This window comes from Aphelocoma coerulescens, chromosome 3 (genome assembly GCF_041296385.1).
Source record: "Aphelocoma coerulescens isolate FSJ_1873_10779 chromosome 3, UR_Acoe_1.0, whole genome shotgun sequence".
In the NCBI taxonomy this organism is placed as follows: Eukaryota; Metazoa; Chordata; class Aves; order Passeriformes; family Corvidae; genus Aphelocoma; species Aphelocoma coerulescens.
The window spans coordinates 70,388,239-70,410,753 of NC_091016.1; the positions used below are offsets into that span (position 1 = coordinate 70,388,239).

At 37.8% G+C, this 22,515-nt stretch overlaps 1 protein-coding gene across 5 annotated transcripts in view; it reads right to left on the reverse strand.

The window, feature by feature from the left end:
- The window catches only part of LAMA2 (laminin subunit alpha 2), a 343,741-nt gene that overhangs the window by 208,446 nt on the left and 112,780 nt on the right, over positions 1 to 22,515 (reverse strand). For all 5 annotated transcript variants that reach the window (XM_069010799.1, XM_069010798.1, XM_069010800.1 and 2 more), the window contains exons 5-9: positions 13,484 to 13,663; positions 11,339 to 11,428; positions 9,092 to 9,209; positions 7,228 to 7,406; positions 5,449 to 5,548 (exon numbers count right to left, since the gene is read on the reverse strand). In XM_069010799.1, the coding sequence (XP_068866900.1) occupies positions 5,449 to 5,548; positions 7,228 to 7,406; positions 9,092 to 9,209; positions 11,339 to 11,428; positions 13,484 to 13,663 (667 nt within the window). The remainder of the gene's footprint in view (positions 1 to 5,448; positions 5,549 to 7,227; positions 7,407 to 9,091; positions 9,210 to 11,338; positions 11,429 to 13,483; positions 13,664 to 22,515) is intronic.

The window sequence follows — 22,515 nt, forward strand, 5'->3', positions numbered from 1 at the left end:
CATGTCTCAGTATGGAACTCCCAAATGGTCATTTAAATCTACAGTCTCTCCTCCATTGCCCACTTTGTCCATTTTTTTTTAGCTCCCCGACAAGAACCATCCCTTCTCCTGCTCTTCCATTCTATGCAGTTATTGAAAACTCTACCATCACCAGCCCAGCCTGCCCCATTCTTACACAGCAGTCAGAGGTGTGGATAACCTCAGCACACCACTTATCAGCACACCTCACACTCCACATGAGAGAGAGGAAGGCAGGAGACTGCTACATGTCATACACTCTTCCAGCTCTCATGCTTGCTGATACAGTTACTCTGTGTACTTGATTTGGCTCCATGCCTTCTTTCATTTACAGCTCTTGCGAGATCTCAGCTCTCCCTGTGTTACACGGTGTGTAAATTCCTCGCAGTGTCCACTGGTTATTTTTGATGAGGCTGCTGTAGTGCATCTTTAATGTACATTATGCCAACGGTCTAACTAAATTTCAGTTTAGGACAGATGTTTCAGGTCTGCCTCGTTTCTGTTGCTATTAACTGATATTTCAGAAGAAGGACATCTTTTGCTTTCGGTCTATGACTTCATAGGTCTTGTTTGAATGGGGCTTTATTTGATGCAGCTATTATTATTCCCTATTTTCTCCCTGCATATTATCAGTTTCTGTCCTGCCTTTCAGCATACAGGGGCTTTGAAAATGCACCCTAGAGGATGAGTCATCTTGAAATATGAGTTTTACCAGTTAGTTTTTACCTAGCCTAGCAGTCTTTCAAAACTGCACAAAAATAAATGCGTGCAAAAGCATGCACCAGACCCTTAAAAAAACCTGCAATCCTAAGACTGGCCTTCTGTCATTTTCACTCCTGTTCAAGAGCGTATAAATTTCAAAAATAATTTCATGGGAGTCAGTGGGACTGCTTGCTGAGCAAAGTACTACAAAGCCTGAATAAAGATCAAGATGTCTAGATCTTACTTATCCTAAAATGTCTGAGGACATTTTTCAGCAAAAATAAACATCTGTCATTTGGATTATATTGTACATAAAGAAGCAATAGGGGAAAAAATGATAGCATGCCCTGAAGACTGTCACAAAACTCTGCCAGGTTACAAACCTCTCAGTTCTTGCAGGTGCTTAAAAGCCAAGTAAAATGGCTATTTGTTAAAATCTAGACATTAGAGCTTGAAATAAGAGTACTGATTCACGGAGAAAACCCTAATTACTGGAGTAGAGAGTAGTTCTAAATGGTTGGACCTTCGCTTCTGTATGGAAAACTGCAATATCAGCAATGGTCAAGTTTAGCTATTATTACGATGAATTGAACACAGGTGGAAAAGTTCAGTTTTAAAATTATTGCCTTGCAGTTACGAAACCTAGAGGCATTTTCATCAGTTTATTTTATGATTGATCCTAAGTCCTCTTTTTTATATTGCTCACTAACATATGATATAGCATTGCTATGAAAGAATATTTTAAAAGCATTCTTGAAGATTCAAAACCAAAACTACACTTAATAAGCTAGAATAGTAATATTTAATTCTAGAATATTGACTGAGACACATGAGGACAAAGTTATACTATGCTGATCAAAATGGAAATTATACACACTTAATATACAACAAGACTTTTTTCTTTCCTGAAACAATGAATGCTACATTAAAAAGCAGATTCTCTATGCCCTGCTCTTATCTAGCAAAACCTGATTTATGACTACAGGGTGCAGTCATTTAAATCCTCCTGATGCATTTCATCAATGCACCAGTTATTATAGTATTTGCTACAATTTTCCATTTTAATTGCTGCTTACCTACTGTACTCAAGAATACAGAATGTACAGCTCCAGCTTTATTTTACTTTAGAACTATTCAGAAGACTACATCCCCAGTGATATTCCTTACTATGATATTTCCATTGTAGTTTAATGTCTTTTACTTTCTCAAAGCATTTACTGAACATACATTTAAAAAGCATATTCCCATCCTACACCAAGCAAATAATTTATCCTCAAACAACCAGACAGCGACTCTTAAGATGCATTTCAACCCACCCAGAGTGTTCATTCTGGTTCACTGGTGAACAGATGATTCCTTCAGACAGATCCTGCTTTCCAGCCTTTCCTTTATGAACACTCACCAGTGCTTCAAACCCAACTGCTACCCAGGGTGAGCAGTAGGCAGCAAGAAGAATTTTATCAGTGTACACAAATGTGAGAGAGGAAAAAAGGGAAGAAGTGATCTGCTTTCAGGATAGTTTTTGGCTAAAAGTTGTATCCAGACTCACCTGTGATTCTAAAACAACCACTTCTGTTACCACAACAATCTTTTCTTAAAAGAAATACTAGAAAGGCTTTTCCTTTCAACTGGCATTATTGTGTCTTTTTTGTTGAATAAGGCATTACAGTCACAAATACGTGACCGGTTAAAGAACTATAAACAAACATAATGTGCGAGAAGTAAACAGTTTTCCTAATGTGTCGGAACCTTATTTAGTACAAGAAGTAAAAACAAAGGCAAATAAACAGTAAGAACAAAGAGCAAAGAACAAGACCATTGCAGGCAGAATAGCTATGATGCCCAGATATTTGTAGAGCTGGCTTAATTTTGTTGTTGAGGTCTTAAAATAGGCAAATAATAAGATATATATCAAAATTATCCTCTGGCCACTGTCTAGACAGTGCAGTGTCCACTTCTCACTAGACTTCCAAGACTGGGCATGACACAGACAACTGAGAACAAATGCATGGACTACTTTGGGGAGGGAATTCAATATATGATGGTAGTTACCTAAACATTCATGCTTGTCACATATGAGAATAAATAGTTTAAACACACAATAACCGATACAGTAAAAAACTTGAAACAGAAGACAACAATGGGTTTTTAAAAGGAGTAAATGAAAAAAATTAATTCATGTGTTACAAACAGCTGATTCAACAGAAATTAAGAATACTCTAACATGCTCAAAAGCAACAGGCCTCCAACCAACTGCAGCAGCATGAGTTAAGTTTCAGGAAGATGAGGAGAAGCTGGTTACAGTCAAGACAGAAAAATATGAGAGTTTTCATTTTGTGAGGAGAACAAAAGAACTCTGGTTCTTTGGACTGAAGAAACTAAAGCATTTAACAGGTTCTTGGAATACCTGGGGCCAGATGAGCAGGACTGTCTACTTGCAATAAAAGTAAAATGTGGCAAAACATTAAAAGATAATCCAATTTTGGAGATGTTATCTTCAACATGTTAGCATGATATGTTTCTTGATTTTCTAGAAAGACACAGTTAATGGTCCAAACAGGAGTTTTAATTCTCTTCTTAGAGAGATTCAGAAATGAGGCAAGAGAAGAATTTGCCAGAAAGAAGATCAAAGCACTAAAAAGTCAGAAGGAGGCATAGCAAGGTGTCAAAGCATGGTACCACCTTGTCAGATTTAAAAAGTGTAAGCAGATTTAGAAAGCAACTTTGAGATGGTTTAGATCTGTTGAATGCTCAGATGCATAAGACATTTTGAGAGCTCCTAAGGACACCATTACTGACAATCAAAGAAGATGGAAAAATGTCTCTATCTTTTTGCTTCCCTCTTCTTGTGAGAGAGGAGCTGTCAGACTGTTAAGTGCTGATCAGCTGCCAGGCCCGAGGAGGATGACCCACACCAGGGGCCAGCAAAGGTGTGAAAAGAGAGACTGCAGCAGTGACAGAGTGAGAGAGCAAGCAGCTGCATAACATGCAAGTGGGAGATCACATTTTTTTGAATTAATCATTCCCCATCTCAAAATCACAATCTGAGAGGTTCTTTTGTTGCAGTGTCATCTGTAACCTGTTTAATCTCACCCACAGGCTTGGTACAGACATTGCAGAGTCTTGCTGTGTTTTTGCCAGCTTTGGAATTCATCCTCTTTTCTGCTCGTACTGTCTCTCACTGCTCTGGGTATCCATGCCCAGATGCTGGCAGCGAGGACAGGGCTGCAGAGGAGCCTCTGAGAGAAAAAGGACGGGGCTGCTCTGTGCCAGACACAGCCAGGTGCCAACAGGGTGCACAGCTAAGCACCTCAGCCAGCCAGATCAGAGAATGGAGAAGGGGAAGGAGTGGGAGGAGAAGCTCCAGAGCAGATATACTTCTGCAGCTCTAGGCTGGAGCAGATATCCACACTCCAGCCCATGAAGGAAAAGTTGGATATTTCTTGAAGGAACTACATCCCATGGAGAACCACTGGTAGAGAAATTTTTTTTCGTGATGTAGGCCCATGGAAAACACCGACCCTGGAACTGGGGAAAAGTGTGAGGTGGAAGAAGTGTCAGAAGGAACTGTTATGACCACTGTTATGACCCCTGCTCACCATCACTTGTGGTAGTGAGGGAGGAGGTAGAGGAGGAGTCTGGAGAAAAAAAAAAGAAGGTGGGGGAAGAGGAGTATTTTTAATTTTTGTCTTTGCTTATCACTATCTGAATCTATTTCAATTGGCAATAAGGTAAATTAATTTTACCCAAGTAAAGTCTATTTTGCCCAGGATGATAATTAGCAAATGATTTCCTGGTCTTTACTTTGGCCCATGAGCTGCCTCATCTTATGTTCTGCCCCTGTCCTGCCGAGAACCGCAGTGAGAGAGTGGCTGGGTGGACAGTTGCAGCCAGCCAAGATCAACCCACCAGAGATATCACTGGGACAGTAAATCAGTATCATTTTATTGAACTGATGCAATCAGTGCATGGTTATTACATAGATTTTATACCTTTGGGCCCTGTCTTTGCATCTCTGCCATGGTGCTTTTATGTTCTATTGATCTCTATTGTAAAGGATTGCTACATCTCATCAATAGATTGTAATTAGCCCAATTTATACACCTCTTAAGAACTGACCTAGAGTTTTGTTATCTTCGTACGATATTTTCAGATGTTTTACAATGAAAGAACCAAAAAGTATGGCAATTCATGGTTTTCAAAGCCCAATTAACAGTTTATTGTCTTTGTGAACACAGCTTTTGCAGAGCTATGGTAAGCATCTTGCTATCCTGCATGAATAATACAGAAAGCAAATAAATATCTTTCAAGAATAATTTTTAGATTTCAAATGGAAATATGCTTAGATAGGAAAATAAAACATTATTGTTGCATGAGTTTTATTCTCTGTAAAAGAAGAAAGCTCTTTAATGCCAAAATTCTTCAATATTTTTCACTGGGAATATTCTTCCAAACATACACAAGTTTCCCAGCCATGAATCTGAAAGAAGCCTCAGCAAATCGGAAATATGAGTTTCAAAAAAAAAAAAAAAAAAAGAAAAAAAAAAATTACCAAAACCATGCAGTTGGATTACTGTTTGCATGAGTAAAATATTAAAAAACCCACAACAAACCAAAATCAAACCTTTTTGGTTTTTTTCTTGTTAAAGATATCAAAAATGTGATTCAGCTTTTCTTTGACCATTGCTGAACTTCATCTTTAATACGCCTGTATTTGAGGGATCTTACCTCCTTCCATATGTTTCTCATCCTTGACACAAGTATCATTTAAAGACCCATTTGGATCACAGGAACATGGCTGGCATGGATTTGGGTTATCTGGCAATACCTACAAAAATAAAGATATTAGAAGGAAAAAATCTTACCTTCAATAATTGGAAACTTTTATTTATATGTTAAATAAAAAGTAGGAGAGAACGACTTCTGTGTAGGTGGCTTACACTTTAACAAAAATGGGACATCTGATAAACTTAGTCCATGCATACTATGACAAGAAGGCCTCAGACTGCACCACAGACTGGATATTACGAAAAAGTTTCTTCAGAGAAAGGGTTGTCAAACACTGGAATGGACTGCCCCAAAAAGTGGTAGAGTCACCATCCCTGGAGGCATTTAAAATATGTGTAGATGTGGCACTTAAGGAATTGTTTAGTGGAGGACTTGGCAGTGTTAGGTTAAGGGTTGGACTTGATCTTAAGAGGTCCTTTCCAACATAAATGATTCTAGGTTCTGTGATTCTATTAAAGTCACATTTTGGATTTTTATTTAGAAATATGTAGTGACTTAGATCTAAATATGTTTTCAACTAAAAAAATACAAGGTGTAGAGATTGTAACAGAACCTTATATAATTAAAATCAAAAACTGCAATGAAGTAGATTTTAAGCATTTATTCCCTAAAGTAATATTGACAAGTAGATCAGTTGCTCTGGTCAACATGATTCAAAAAACTAACTAAAGTTAGCTAGACAGTAAGAGAGCCAAAAAGTAACTCAAGAAAAGTGAATATTAAACCATGGAACAATTTCGTTTTGTTCTTGAAAGGTTACCTCAACCACACTCAAACCTTGGTCAAATATCAAACTAGGAATATAAATTAGAAGTTGTGCACAAACTAGGTACATACATATACTATAAACATGCTGTACAAACACACATATATATATCAAATCCCTTTTAGTTGGATGATAACTTGATTCAGAGGGAAAAATCAAGTTCCCCACTGCTGAAGAAATCAGTTCTCAGTACTCCTTTTCTCAAGTTCTAAGGCTAAATCCAGTCTATCAGGGAAAACGTAATTACTGCTATTTGCTGATGTTTTCTACGTTTGAAGATTGAACACCAATCAGACTAAAGGCCATTATTTACCCAACTGAAAAGATACAGATGAAATATAAGCAATTCAAGCACACACTAATAGTGTAGCTGTCTAAAGCACAGGAATGACCCATATTGACAATACAACCTAATATAAGATTCAACTTTTGACAGCTTCCACTTAGATGAAAATACAGTCTTATATGATGAAATACAAAAAGCAATTTCCAGTGCACTGAAATTTAAAGACATTCATGAAACACTATAGAATTTCAGTAGCTATTAATTCTACACTGCATTTAAAAACCAGAAATTACAGTCTCTCTTTCATCAATATCAAATATAGCAGTATTTCTCTGAACTTTGATAACAAAACTTGAAATTCATTACTGAGGCAAAAGTTCTGTTTACAGGACCACATCCTCCTTTAAATTAGATTGAAATACCAGCTGGAGGCCGTGACCTCAAGTGCATGCCTCCATATCAACACAATTCACTTTCCTATTTCTCTGAGCGTTAACTTTTATACTTTTCCAGCTGTGAAAAGCAGCTGCTGCACCATCAGATTTAGAAGTTAACCTTCACAAAATGGCACTCCAAACTCTTTTTAATAACGTAAGCTGTTGCCCTGCTGCAGTGATGGTCTGAACACCGAGCTTTGCAGCGAAGGGATGAGGGAGCAGGCATTTACCCCTTTGGGCCTGAAGTAGCCGTCGGCGCAGGTCTCGCAGTTTATGCCACTGGTGTAGCCCGAGCAATTAACACACACTCCGCCCCCAATGTACTCTCCGTGGATATTCAAACTCTGATTTCTGTCTGCCACATCCTGATCGTAGTAGCACTCCTCAGTCTTCCCATGACAGTTGCACGCTAAAAGAAAAAGGAAGTATTAGCAAATACTTTCCCACTGGAGATGCTCCACTGTTACCGAGGTATTAAAAAGAGTCATTCAACATTTTACCTTTGGTCCTGTGTATATTGTAACCAAAAGCACATCCAAACATTAATTTACTGCTTCATTTGTGAAAGGCAATGTGGTCCCATTACAAACACAGCCTGAAATTCTGTATGTTGTATTTTTTTCCTCAATATTTTATCTTGGGGAATACAGAAGTTGACAGACACAGTCTAATTATGATGTTCCTGGTTTGTTTTAGTTGGTTTGATTTTTTTTCTGTTTAAATTGATAGCTGAGAACCCTTTTGACAGTTGCATACACATGGTTCATGAGAGGGTCATCTAAACTAAAATACAAGAGGAGTTGTAAGGAAAGCAGCAGAATGGTATGAATAAGTTAAAATAATTCAAATAGAAGCTGAAAGACATCCTAAAATCATCTGACTTGCACATATGAATATAAGAACTGGGGCAGAACAAAGGGATTCCCAATCTTAAATCTTCTTTTGACATCTGTATCTGAACTCTAGACTTCGGGTCCAAATACAGGAAAGATAATCTAATAATCTGTTGCAGTGAAAACAAGGTAGCTCACTGTCCCTTTCCCTGTGATATTAAAACATTAATTTCATCATAAAAAGAAATTCAAAGCTTGTCAACATTGTGGGGAGGCATTCTCCTTACATCTGAACCAGATCCCAGGGAACTGTTTCCACCATGACAATACAACAATTCACTGACAGTTGAACAGGGTGTAAGCACCTCTTAAAAATTGAACGTGAAATTAAATGTATCCTGATTTCATTCCAGAATGCATTCTCAGTGCAGACATAGCCCCAACTAAAACAAAGATGTCTGTGACCAAAGTTTACAGGACACAAGTAAACAATGGCTACTTATAATATGGGCACATCTGTTCCTTTTTATTTATTTTTAATCACTCATGGTAAAATTATAGCTGAAATCCTACAACTGAATAAACACTTAGTGTAATGGAGCATTAGATTTTATTATATTCAGAAATATAAGTGGTATGTGACCTTTGGAAGTAAGATGTTAAAGTTCAGTTATAACTACCCTTATTACAATAAATCTGAGAATTAAATTCCCACCCTGTGGGAAGTTGATATTTCAAGCTACGTTTTCATTCCGTGTTGGAAAACTAGATACATTGTATTTTCTTTTTAAAAAAAATCAGACACTCAGCATGCATTTTGATCATACGAAAATATTTTGTTTCAGCAAGGATGAACATTGTAACATATAAAAGTGCCATTTATACAAAAATCATGCTGTTAAAGTTTAATATAATGAAAAATCTATAAAAAGATTTTTTTACTTACCAGGATATAGCCCTGTTATTTTAAAAAAACAAAACCATCATGATTATAAAAACTACACTTTTTTTCATATAGTATTCCCCAAATATCACCATGTTACAATAAAATACTCTGAGTTCAATAAAACCACAATTCTACACGTGATTTTTCTGCTAAGCCTTTTGAGTCAATCTAATTAAATGAATAACATCACATCAAATGTTATTCATAAACAAGTGTGGTTAGAAACCAAATTAACTGCAAAATCATGTAGGACCCAATTTCAGTTTTCAGTAGCAGTTGCAATAAATTTTCTCTTTTGTACTGCTTTCAACTTACGTTCACATTCATGCTTATGCAGGAGAGTGCCAGCATGCCAAGGCTTTTGATGGAAACCAGGACAACACTGATCACATGTCTCTCCGCATGTGTTGTGCTCACACTGACAGACGGATTTCTAATTTAAAACAAAAACAAATATTTACACAATGTGATGATTTGAAGAATCTGTCCATGTACATAATATGCATTCCAGTTCAAATTATGAAAACATTAAGAATGGCTCTACCCTGTAATTCCTTTGTTTATTAATTTTTATTCATTTATGTATCCTGCATTCACCAAGCATGTTTAACTTCTATAGTTCTATTTGAAGAAAACAGCCACAAAGCAAAAGAAGATGGTTGGCCAGATAATCTAAGGAGAATCTAAGAACACAGGAGAATTTAATTCCAACTGGATAAAGAAAGAGGACGGGAAAGTTCCTCAATAAAACAAATAAGCCAAAGTACTGGTAGCCCTCAGACACAGGAAAACTGATCTGATCTCAGATGGAGCGAGCCATTCTCCACCCTTCCCTTAGATGCATGAATTCTGCTGCTACAGAATGAAATTAATTCTATTGGCTGATCCAATACAAACTGTCTTCTTTTATACTTTGGCATTATTTTTTGACTGGATAAGTCAACTTATCATGTAACCTTCTAACTGTGTAGCTAATTCTATGGGAGGGATAGCAGGAGTGTTTAAAGTAACAATAGATGAGCACAAGTCCAGCCTTTCAGTCACTTTACAGTTCCCCACAAGACCACCTGAGTCCCAGCATGAAAATACTGCTGTAAGGAACACCCAAACTCCCTGAGCCATAGAAGCAGCTTGAAAAAGGTAAAAAACCCCACGGTTTGGAGAAATGAGAAGTAAAAATTGCCTTCCTGGTAGTTATTTAGTAAAGGGGATTCTCTGTGGTCCTTGAGAGGCCATACGAGGTCAAACCAGCAAGCCAGAGAAACCCACGGCTCACAGGACAAAGCATAAATCTTGCAAAACAATGCTAAGTTAAGGACTGTTTCAGAAAAGCATGGCAGTAAATTCTAGCAAGTTTATTCCTTGTAATGCTAAGGGAAAGATTCCTTCTGCTAACAAGTGTAGTCATAATGTTTATAAGCCTATTTTGGCATGGCTCAGTCTAAAGAACATCCCTAGAGAGCTAGACCTCCAAATCTCTTCTGGCTTGAGCTGTTTCATTTATGCTACTTTTTATACTGGTCAGACAACAAATATATATTTGACATCCTGCAAAACAGGACATCACAGTTGTCAAAATGGCTTTATTTTATCTAGTAGCCAAATTATCTGAAGTATGTATTAATCTCAGTAGCAGCACTTTTCAGAGGCAGGCCCGATTCTAATAGATGGCACCGAGACAAAGCTGCAGTTTGATCACTAAGGGCATCTGAAACAACAGTTCAACACTTGCTGTATGTATCACTACAGAAAATTCTCAGAAGGGTTAAACCAAGGAGTTTGCTCCATTTTTACAAGGATCCATAGAAATTGCTTAGAACTCTAAATGCATTCTCTATAAGATTTCATCATTTCTTTAAATGATTTCCTACATAGTGGCTTAATGTCACATACAAACAAGATTTTCAGTTAAATCCTATAAAGCTCCTACTTGATTGAATAGTACATGAAGAGATCCCACACTGTGGCATGTAATATTAATAGATGGGGAATTCAGTATTAGTAATAATGGGTGCATAGAGTTGGACAATTAGTAACAAATAATATTTCTATATCCATTATATTTGTTATGTGCAAAAAAAGTTACAAGTTGGAAGATATTATAAATAGCTCATGGTTTTCTAGATTAGCTTAACTGATCATTCAATTAGTACTCACTGCATAGTCAATGCACCATTCTAGAGCCATCATTTGTTTGCAAGTATCAATTAAATATTTGACAATCATTTAGGAAACATCTTGATTAATATCAGGAAGGAAAAGAAAGACTGTTAGTGCTCATTTCTATAGCTACATAATGTAAGATTTCTGTTTTTCCTAGGAAACTTCCAATATGAATTATCTGAAACCCATTCTTTCATTTCAGGAAAGTCTCTGCTGACACTGTATGAATGTTTATTATTCTGGTTGCTAGCACTGTTTCATCCTGGCACTGCTTCTGACTGTTCCTGTAGGTGAAGAACAGACATAAATTCACAGAACTCTGAAGAATATCAATATCAGGGTTTTTTTTTTCTCATGTTCCACCCTATAAATTAGGAACATTTAAAAAAAAATACATACATTGGTTGCTGGATCCAGTGGACAAGCCTTTGCATGGCCTGAACATATACACATGCCTCCAACAGAGATGTCTTTTATAGAATAGTAATACTGTAAGACAAAACAGAAATTGAATTGCTAAGTGGATTCTAAAATGCAGGTGCCAAACTGCAGAATTCATTTCTTGAGACAAAACTGTCAGGTCCTGTTTTATTTCTTTTTTGATCTATTACAAATATAGCAGACAGTGTAATCCAAGCCGTGTCTTGATCAACAGATTCAGGCTGAGTGAAAGAAAGGGTGTAAATTGGCACAGTTCCATTTGTTTGAAGTCACAAAAGCCATGTCAATTTATACACAGATTACAAAAACATGAGAATAGGAAAAGGCTATATGCACACTGGATAATGAAAAGTCAAATGCTATAGAATTTATTCTCTTCAGAAAATATGAAAAGAAAAAGGCATGATGACGGGAAGAGAAGAAAAGCTAGGAAAAAACCTATGAAACACTTTTGTTCACCTTAGCTGGGTCTAACTTGGGCACTCACTGAACTGTGGAAAGAACTGTTTTTCACTACTGGTCTTTTGAATGATCATGGAATAGTCTTTACTACTGAGATTAAGTACTTTTGACCTGTTTTTCTGCCATTTGATCATTTCTCTTTTTTCTTTGGTGAGGATTAAGAGGCCTAAGCAGAAAGAGGGATAGAAAGATATTCATAATCTTATATTGTATCTGTGAAAAGTGAATCTCATCCATTGTCTTCCGTTTCAGCAAGGGTCCTGCAACATGCTCACAGCTGGCTAATCAAACAAAATATATGCTATTTGCAAATTTTGCTATTACAATGTCCAACATCTTTATCAGATCATGAATAAATATATCAAACAAAATGAGAACTTTTATCACTCCTAGTTAACATTCCAACACAAAGAAAATGTATAATTTGTGGCTACCCTTTGTTTCCTGACAAGGGTGGCAAGTTTCAGTGGCTCCTTGATATTTTGAGGACAGCCTCATGGAGAGATGCCACACCAAGGTTACTGTTCTTTGGTGGCTTGAGAAATCAGTGTCTCACCCTGCACTCAGTTTGAATGAGTATACAGTGATTTTTCAAGTGTGAATTCAACTTTATTTCTATTTGCTTAGAATCAGATTATTAAATGTCCACTTTTACATAAACACACAGTATTAATGATTAGTGAGGTTGCAATAACTGCACACAACTGGAAGGGTTTCTGCTTGTTCCAAACTTTCAGAAACAGCCAGCACTCTATTTAGACAAGAAAATGGAAACCAGAAATGGGGAACGGAAGAAGCAAATTTTCTTAGTGCTCATTCACCACTGATAAATGATATTAACTAAAGTTAAGAATAACGATATGTTGCCCTTCATAACAGGACTTATTATAGTGGTAATCTAAACTTTCCAAAACCAAAATATGATGACCAACAGGAAGAGGAAGTAAGCAGAAATAAAAAAAAGTGAAAGTGGAAAATTATATATCCCCCAAACCAGTTTTTGAGAATGCTTAGTAGAAAAAACAGAGGAAAACAATAATAATATATGACATTTGATCAGCAAGACAACAGGGAGATATGGCTTAGAGAGGAAGTAAAGACTGCAGAAAGAACAGACAGGGGTGTGCACACCGAAGGCACAGTGGAGAAGACCAGAGTATGGTGCAAGTTTAAATGCTATATCCATTCTTTTAAGCTAAAGCAAAATGCAAAATGTTTGCTGCTACCCTCAATCATATCAAAATGCTAGAAGTGTTGCATTCAGGCCCTACAACTACTTATAGTACAATTAGAAATTCTACTCAAGGCATGTCAAAGGTAGCAAAGGACTAAGTAGCAGAAGAGGCAAGAGACACTAACAGCAAACACTTGCCAAATACCTACATCCAAATGTTTGCAGCCAAAGGAGCTGTGTCTTTTTTAGTAACACCATTAAGCAGAAAAGGTAAATTTGTTCATTCTGCTCTAGAGAAGATAACAAAACAGAGTGAACAGGGAATTCTCCAACACCAGGATTTTAAAAGATAACAACAGGTAATCATCATCTCTCAAAATTTCCTATGGCAAACAAAGGCAGGTACAGCACTTACAAGTATAAGAGAACTTCTACACATGCCTTTCTACTGTCTTGCCAGAACTCACCCTCCTTGTAACAATGGGATCAATTTCAGCTGGATCTTTATGTGCAAACATCATTAAATCAGCATTTAGTGTCCGTATCCTCTGGAATCTCAGGCGAATAAAGCGAGCAGAGGTGAACTCCAGTAATTCACGTGACGGATCATCAGCACTAGGTCGTCCATTAATTAGAGAAGTGTGAATCTAAAGAGTTATTAAAGCAGGAAGGAATTACATTACATCAATGTTGTCATGATTAGGGCAATAAATATCATTACAGGCACTGTGTGAATGCATTTGTACATGCAGAATACCTTCTTTCCTTAGAAACCAGTTTGCCCCCAAAATATACCATGTGTCCACAGCCCTTACCTATGAAGAGTCTTTATAATAAAAACATTTTGAGCAAAGGAAAGTCATCAGCTACAAAAAGACTGCAGCACAAACTGCATATGTGTACCCAGGCCCTAAAACAGGGTCCATGCTGCAGGCAATTAATTTCTCCTCTCCTAGTCTAAAAATAGGTAAGGTAATCATACAGCCAAATGGGCTCAGAAATTTTGAGTTAAGGAAATGTATACTTGGAGTGGGATTCAGAATTCACAAGGGGTCAGTTTGCACCTCTTAGAGCGATCATCATCAAAAGGCTTTTGAACTAGGTTTATTTGAAAGCCAGGATAAGATAACTTTTGAAATACTGAAAACTACAACAGCTACATGAGACAAAAATCAGCATTCATAAGCACCTCTCCTTTCCCACTTTCTGTTTACCCAACACATCTTCCATCTTCTCCTTTGAATCTTGTTCTCAGCAAGGTAAAACAATTTCCTGGGTTGCAACTGTTTTTCAGCTGGTCCCCAAGGAAAGTCTTTATCACTTCTGAGAACTTTGTTTAAGCATTTGTTTTTCCAAAGACACTACCACTCTCTGCCTACACCATGGTTTCTGTAAAGATTAACTCCCCCTTTCTCTGCCTGCTCTATCCTAAAGTCTAGAAATCTTCTAGGTAAGCTCTGTAGCTCCTTCATAAAGGGACTCTCTGACCCCAACTGCAGCATCAAAGGCAAGGCAACAAAAATAAGAGATCTTCTTCCCCTCCCGTCTTTGTAGCTGATCATGGCACACATTAGCTCTGAATCAACTAAATACAGCAGATGGGCTGCTACAGAACCGTTCTTGGAAAAGGCCTACAAAAAGTATAGCAAAATACTTTAATGAGCACCTAGACAGAGAAAGGAAAGAAACCATTAATTTTCCTGTATTCTCAAGTGTTAAATTTTAATTGGGGCATTTTTATCACAGGCTGGTACACTGGAAGAATGTTCAGATGCTAAGCCAAATGTGCAGAACATTGGAACAAATAAGAGAATTATTTATTCTTTGCAATGAACATGTATTGCCTCATACCTCAGTGCTCTGAGTGAGAGGTCAGGCCACACAGCCATTTTCTGTCATTGAACATGGTCCTATCACTGCTGTTTTAGGCAAACAGCTGCACTCCAAACACCAGCTGGCACTCCCTCAGCAGTGGCTGCCTCACACTGAGGAAAGAGACTACATCTACTGCCCCCAGGAAAGCAGTAGCTCTTGTTTCCTGGAGTTTTCAGAGGGGCTGGATAGACTTACTGAACAACTGCTGTCTTCCACTGGCTGTGTGATACTATCAACTCACTTACTTATCTCAAAGGTGTGTGTCAAGAGGATGGTGCCAGACTCTTTTCAGTGGTGCCCAGTAACAGGATGAGGAGCAATGTCTCTAAACACAAGAAGTTTCACCTCAGTATTGAGGAAGAACTTCTTTACATTGACAGTGGCTGAGCACTGTAACAGGCTGTTCACGGAGGTCATGGAATCTCCCTCTCTGGAGACATTTAAAACCCACCTGGATGCATTCCTGTGTAACCTGCTCTAGGTGACTGTGCTCTGGCAGGGGGGTTGTGCTAGATGATCTTCAGAGGTCCCTTCCAACCCTAACTGTTCTGTGATACTGTGATTTTTACTTCCAAGAGAGAAACCCTAAACCCCATCGTGTCCAGCATTCTGCTCCACTGTATCTACAGGTACACCAACTCACTGGGAACCACTCTGCCAGGAGCAGCCATCAAACATATTTTGCCTACATATGAATCAGCATCACTAGGTTTCTGCCATGTAATCTCCAGGAACAGGTGATATCACTACCTCCTCCTCAGATCATAACAATACAGTCACTGAGCTCTGACTGAATTCTGTTCCTGACTACAAATAACTAAAGGACATGGTTGACTGGAAACAAACAGAATAAAATGCTATAAGAAAGACATGGTGCAAACAAAAGATTATAATAAAAACCCCAGAGGAAGGGAGGAGGAGGTCCTGAATGAGAAATATCTGGCTACAAATAGGACAAAAGCACATGACCACAGAACTGCTCAAGTCCCTGGTGAAAAGAGAGAGAACATGTGTGGAGAGTAAATTTCAAAAGAAACCTGAAGATAGTGGCAATAAATCAAGTGGAAATTGACAGATCTTTCAAAAAAAAGGAGAATTTTAGTAAAAACACATGCCTAAAGACTTCTTTGCATAATATTTACTTGTGAGCAAGGAAACATATTTCTTCTGAGTATTTTTTCACACCATTACTGCCTTCCTTTAAAACAGGATCCAAGAGTTTTCTTTAATACAGCCAGCAAGCATAGATGGGTTATGGTTTAAAGGAATAGAATACTAAACACTGAACTTTGATATTCCAGAGGTAAAGAAGAAATAAATCTAAATTAGTGCCTTGCTCAATCTTGATAGAACAACAGCACCGTGGCGATAAGCAGCATGCCAATCTGACTATCTCTTCAAAAAGGCAAAAATAAAGATTTTGGGGGTGGGGGGAGAAAGATGCAGGTGAAATCCCATGTATCAAAAGAAGCAAGTGCCCACAGAGAGTTAAAAATATTAATCACAGACACAGCTTGACTGCAAATGACACAGCTGGCAAACAGCAGTAATACCTTTTGATTATTTTAAAAACAACACGTTTAGTCTTCAGACACTGATGGAGGAGAAAACCACCTCCTTGGAATGGTGATTTTACAGCTAAAGTGTAAATTAACAAAATAAACCAAGAGGCATTCATTTTAGAATAGACCCTATTTTTGGAAGGATCTATCTGCCAGCAGTTCATCTATGTGGCAAGGCTAATCTAGTAGAGATGATGACTTTCATTTACACTATTTTTAAGCTTTCTCTTTAAATGTTTCACAATTTCATTTTAAAACAACAAACAATTAAGTTCACATAGTTACGGAAATGCAGCTATGTCCCACGTGAAACACTGCACCTGCTCAAGTATGTACACCAAAATGACACTGAGACTAGAAAATTCAAAACTAGGTAGTTTTATCAAAATGAATCTGAAGTGAAAATTTTACACCAGCAAAATTAATTACTCTAAATTATTTGTCCTCCTAAAAACATCTGTGATGAAATCATTCATTTCTTCCTAGAAACACTAGGCATTAACTTGAAAACTGTCCAACCAAATTGTTCCTATTCCCTGAAAAGAGAGTAAGGAAGAAATTAAGAATACTTTAGGAACATCTGTCATTAATTAGGAAAAAACCAGTAAGAATCTTAATTTAAAGAAGTTTAAATAGGATTAGATTTTAAAAATTTTCAATATGACTCTCTCTCAATGAGACATCACTGAGTTCTTCCAGAGCACACTTACTCTTTTCATCTCCCTCCACTATCTTGCACCTGTTCGTAAGACACTGCTCCCAGGGCAGAGAATTTTCAGTCAATAGACTAGCATGGCCCCTACCCTCCAAATACTTTTGAATCGGATTTGAAAACTGTCCCAGTGAACACAATCCTCACTATGCACCTACCCCTATGCCATATAAGATCATCACAGTACTTCGTGTATAGTTCCTGTAAAGATCAGCCTCCCTTGCACACAGGCAGCTACAGCGCTGATGGCCTGCAATAGCTGTGCACACACTGCATTATGAGCCACTCCACAGCTCTACAGCAGAGAAAAGATCCAAAGCTGAGTCTTCCCGGAAAATATTAACACTTTAATCCACCCACTGGGCGGCTACAATTTGGACAATCCAAGTCCCCATGAGGGAACAATGTCAAATTTTGTTCAGGTTTTATGGACAACTTTTATTTACCACTTCCAAGACTGAAGCAATTATCATAATTTTGGATTCTAAATGAAATATATTCAGATTTCAACTACAGAAAACTTTTCCTTAACAAGGCATTTGTCCAGGACTATATTCAAGCAAATGGAATCTTTAGGAATCTCCAACAGAGGCCAGAAGAAAACGGTAATGAAGGAATGGTTCTGTAAGAAACAGTGCACTTAGAGACTGATCCCTGTAATACAATATGATCACTTCCTCTGACTAATCAGTCTAATGGCTTTGTGAGTTACAGCGTGAATCTGAGTCATAGCATGTAATGTCTACCAATTGCCCTTTTCTGTATTAAAGCTCTACTCCCTTTTTCAAATGTTATGTTTTTCATCACTACATACACTTACTTGTCCCAGTGTGAGGAAATTTGCTTCTTAACAAAAGAAAAAATAGCAAAAATAACTGGCTCTGGTGGGGTTGTTGTTTGTTTTTTTTCCTTTTAAACCTGGAACTCATAATTATTTAATTGACAGTATTCTAATTTTTTCATTTCAAAAAATTGGAAGCAGTCAACATCTTTTAATTTTTAAAATTCAGCATGAAGATAGATCAACTTTTTTCTTATCTGAGAACGGAGAATGTTACAAGCTCTCTACTATGAAGAGAATTTAGTCTAAGACTAGTCCATCAGCATTCATGCATAATTCTTTTTTCTTCTTACATGTATTACTTTGCTTTTAGCAACACTCATTTCCATACAGTATTTTTCATGTAGTATCATAAGCTGCTAATAGAAAAAATTATCTTAAATTTCGCATTACCAGCAAATGCTGCTATTACATAGTTTTCTGATTTTTTAGATTGTCTGAAAGAATGCAGAACAACAGGGACACTACCAAATATATTCAAAGGACATCTCAAGCACATTAGAATCTCTGGACCATGTCAGAACCAAAAGACCTATCTAGCTTGGCGGTCTGCCCCACACAGCATTCAAACCAGCACGTTAACAGTAAGATGAAAGCAAGCATACACAACACTTCCTCAGGAATTTCCTGAGCCATAGGTAGTTTCGATAGATCTGGTAAGCCTCAAATGATTTCCATGAACTCAGTCTCACCTTAAATCCAAGCCACCTTTCAATATCTTCACCATCACTTAATTAGGATTTTCTCATCTCATTCACATTGTAGGAAAGAGGTCCTTCCTTTGCTTGTTTTAGACCTGCCTCATACTAAACTCACTTAATACATCCAGTTCTGAAATTGGAACAAAGAAATGTATCTTTCTACCAGCTCTATTCTTCATTCCATTTCTTTACTACTAATTAGCTTTGCACAGGTATCAGGTTTCCAGATCTGTAGTTTCCTTGGATGCCTAAGGAATATTACTAAAAAAATAGTGCTTCATTTGACACTCCACACTCCTCAGTTACTGAGAATATCTGACAGTGAGGAGTTAAATAGCAACTGTTATAATTCACCTATTTTAGCCTTGAGTTCCTTTTTGCTATTCAATTTATCAATTTTTTCTGCACCTCTTCAGTTAGCAACCTAGTTTGCAACTCCTTCTCCAACTCCTCTCCTGTAAATAATGTTTCTAGTGCAGAAACTCTCCTGACAGTCTCTATAGAAAACACTGATTCAAATCATTAATTTAGTTTTTCAGCAATGACCTTATCTTTCTTGAACACTCTTTGATCATCTCTCAGCCCACCAATTCTCTGGCAGACTTCCTGCATCTGATGTGTTTGAAAAAAGGTTTATTTCAATTCAGTCACTCAGAATCTTTTTCACATCTTTATTGCAGTTTAACATTTCATTTGCTGGAGCTTATTTTCTTACCTCTTTGCTTCATTTGCAGGAAAAGACATGATGCCCATTCACAAATAACACCAGTAATTTTGATATCTATTATCTTTCCTTTGTTTATGTTTTAAACATGGTGTACAATTTCTGGAACCATTCTAAAATGTAGCATTCACGTGTGTGTAATTACATGATTATTCAACAGGCGATTATTCAGACCAGGATCTGTGCTCTGTTTTCGACTAAACCATGGGTTCTATTACTAGCTGCACCGAGAACATTCAGGTTTTTGAGAAATAGTCTCTTGCACTACACTTCATTGTGACACATAGAGAGTCTGCCAAAGGGTTGTAGAAGGTTGATATTATATTCTTAGCCTTCCTTCAGCAAGAAGAGCTCAGTTCCACACCTCTGGGCAGTTGCTAATACAACATTAAAGCTATGCTGTCCCAGTTTAGGTGCTGAATTTTAGTTCACAGAGATCTCATTTTATTTCTGTTGATTTTCTTATAGTATTAAATCTATAGTGCCTCTCTTCTATAAGCCACTCAGTCATTCCTAAACAACTTCTTGTTTCTGTCATGCCTATAGTGTCACCTTTTTCCAGCACCCCTTAAAGGCTGGTATTAATTATCAAGGTAACCTTTCTCAGCTGCTGGGTGTGGATACTGGGCAACACTTGGATCCATCCAATCCTAGCTTCTGTAACAAAAACACCTGAAAGGGCTTGCAGTGTGACCATGAGACCTATGACTAGAATTTCACAACATGTTTCATTGGGTTTCTGCCACTGAGAAATGACAGACATAGCCTAAGAAACTTTTTGCAATTTTTCACAGTAGACAAGTCTCATATACTGATGAACAAGGACTTATTTAGACTTTCAAGACAGAGAAAAGTATCAACTTGCACTCCACCACATACTTTTAACTGTTAATAAAATCTCCCTGGGACTTCTCAAGTCTAAGCAAACCCTGCCCTCTCAGCCTCTACTTACAGGACTCTCCAAGTCCTTATTTGTCTTCCCAAACATTTCCTGGACTTGTTCCAACATGTCCATGTCTATCTAGTACTGAGGAGGCCAGAACAGGACTCAGTTCTTCAGGTGTGCTCTCATCACCTCCCTCAACCTTCTGGTGACTGTCTGACTAATGCAGCCCAGGATGCTCTTGGCTTCCATCACTTGGAAGGCACCTTGCTGGCTTATGTACCACTTAGCGTACACCCCTACTGTCACTGAGTTTCCTCCCGATGCTCCTGGGTTATGTAGGCACAGCTGGCTCACATCTCACTGAACAGAACTCCCAGCCCATTGCCTGCTACCACACACGGTATTGTCATGTAGCTGCCCACATGCAGGCAAAGAAGGAGCCCTGCTCCCGGTGTCACAAGTCACCAGTTTGCAGTCTTCACCATCATGGGAGTCTCCATTTCTGAACCAACAGGCACAGACTCTGCCTGTCTCTTTTCTTTGTACAGTTGTGAAGTTGTGGCTTCAGGCCGCAGAGTCCCAGGTAAAATTTAAGTTACTCACTTTGTTGTCACCTCTGATGCTGTGCAGTCTACTGGATGTCTACTGACATCCTCCTGCAGTCCTTGGTGACACAAATACGCAAACCATTCTGCATGCAAGGACACTCTCTCTTTCTCCCTCAACCTCAGCAAGGTCCTAGAGAGTTCTTGCAGTCTCAGAGGTTAAAATCTGATTCCTGGCTCTGGAACTCAGCCTGAGCTGAGGGCTCTGCTATAGTGGGGCAGTCATGGCAGCCAGTGCTGAGGACTGTGCCCAGACTCCGGCTCACCACCATGGCTGAGCACCTAAAACCACTCTTTCCGCCCCTCCTTCTGTGCATGTTTCTAGCATGAACTGGTATGCAAACATGCATCATGTTAACTGCCTCTGTTGTTAATGCAACAGTAGAAATGCTGCCACTTGGCAATAATGTATATTATCAACTGCTGAGTCACTTAAAATAAACACACTTCAACAAAGTTTTTAAGAATTTTAAGTATGTACCATGCTCTCATACAAATTTAAAATACCCATGTATGAATCCAAGTGGTGTATTTTTCTACTTAGAGCTTCGGTATTTGAAGCCCGCTACTTTGCCAAGCAATTTGAGTGCAATCAATCTCAAGCTGTTTGTAGGATATAAAAAACCCCAGCTGTGTGGCTGTGTGGCACAGAGTTTTTATGCTCACTTTCTTTTCCAGAAAACATCATCACTAACCAGTACGCTTTTCACTCATGATAAACCGGAAGACTTTGTTCTTTCATAAAAAGAGAAAGGTACTTAGTGTAATTGGAGTGGAAACATCATCCTACAATAATTTTTGGCTAGTAGAGGTAAAGAACTCACTTTGTGCAAGTGCTCAGTAGTTTATTTCGTACATCATATCAAGACTGTGGGCTTCAACCTTGGTGCTCTGTGTAAGGTGGTGGTCTGACCCTAAACTATTGTCAAGAAAGGTCAGTTCCTCACTAAAATCTAATCTCAGACAGCAGCATATAGGAAAGAAAAGTTTCTGTCCTGCACAAAAGGTCTTGAAACTTCATAATCAGGAGTGGAGAAGACAAAAATGTCAGCCTTAGAATGATCTAATGGGAAAAGTACTCCATGATTTACATTCTCAAGTTATGCAAGCACATCGATATGAAGATGAACAATGCTGAAAATAAATTTTTCAACAGGTGATTCAGTAGCTCTTATAATTCTCCTATCCAATAGCAGCTTTAATTATCTGTTGCAAATAGCTCATTTGCAGTAGACAGAAAATTACTGCTGATTAATTAATCTCTTGGTATCTTAGATTTAATCCCTAAAGACAAAATTTCTGTGAGTTTTCTTAGTGCAAGACCTACTCTATCATTAGAGTTGATTTCACGACTAGAATAGTAGATGGAAGCATATGCCAGAACTCAGCATCCAATTTTTCTTCATAAATACATATTTATAATAATTGTATATAAGAAATGGTATATTTGGCAAATTTTTCTATGTTTCTAATAAACATCTCACTATCTTAATAAATTAGTGGTTTAGTAAGTGAAAGCACAACTCACTTCTGTGCCTCACTAATGAGTACAAGAGCTGCTTGAAATGCAATGCTTAAACTTGCATTAAAATG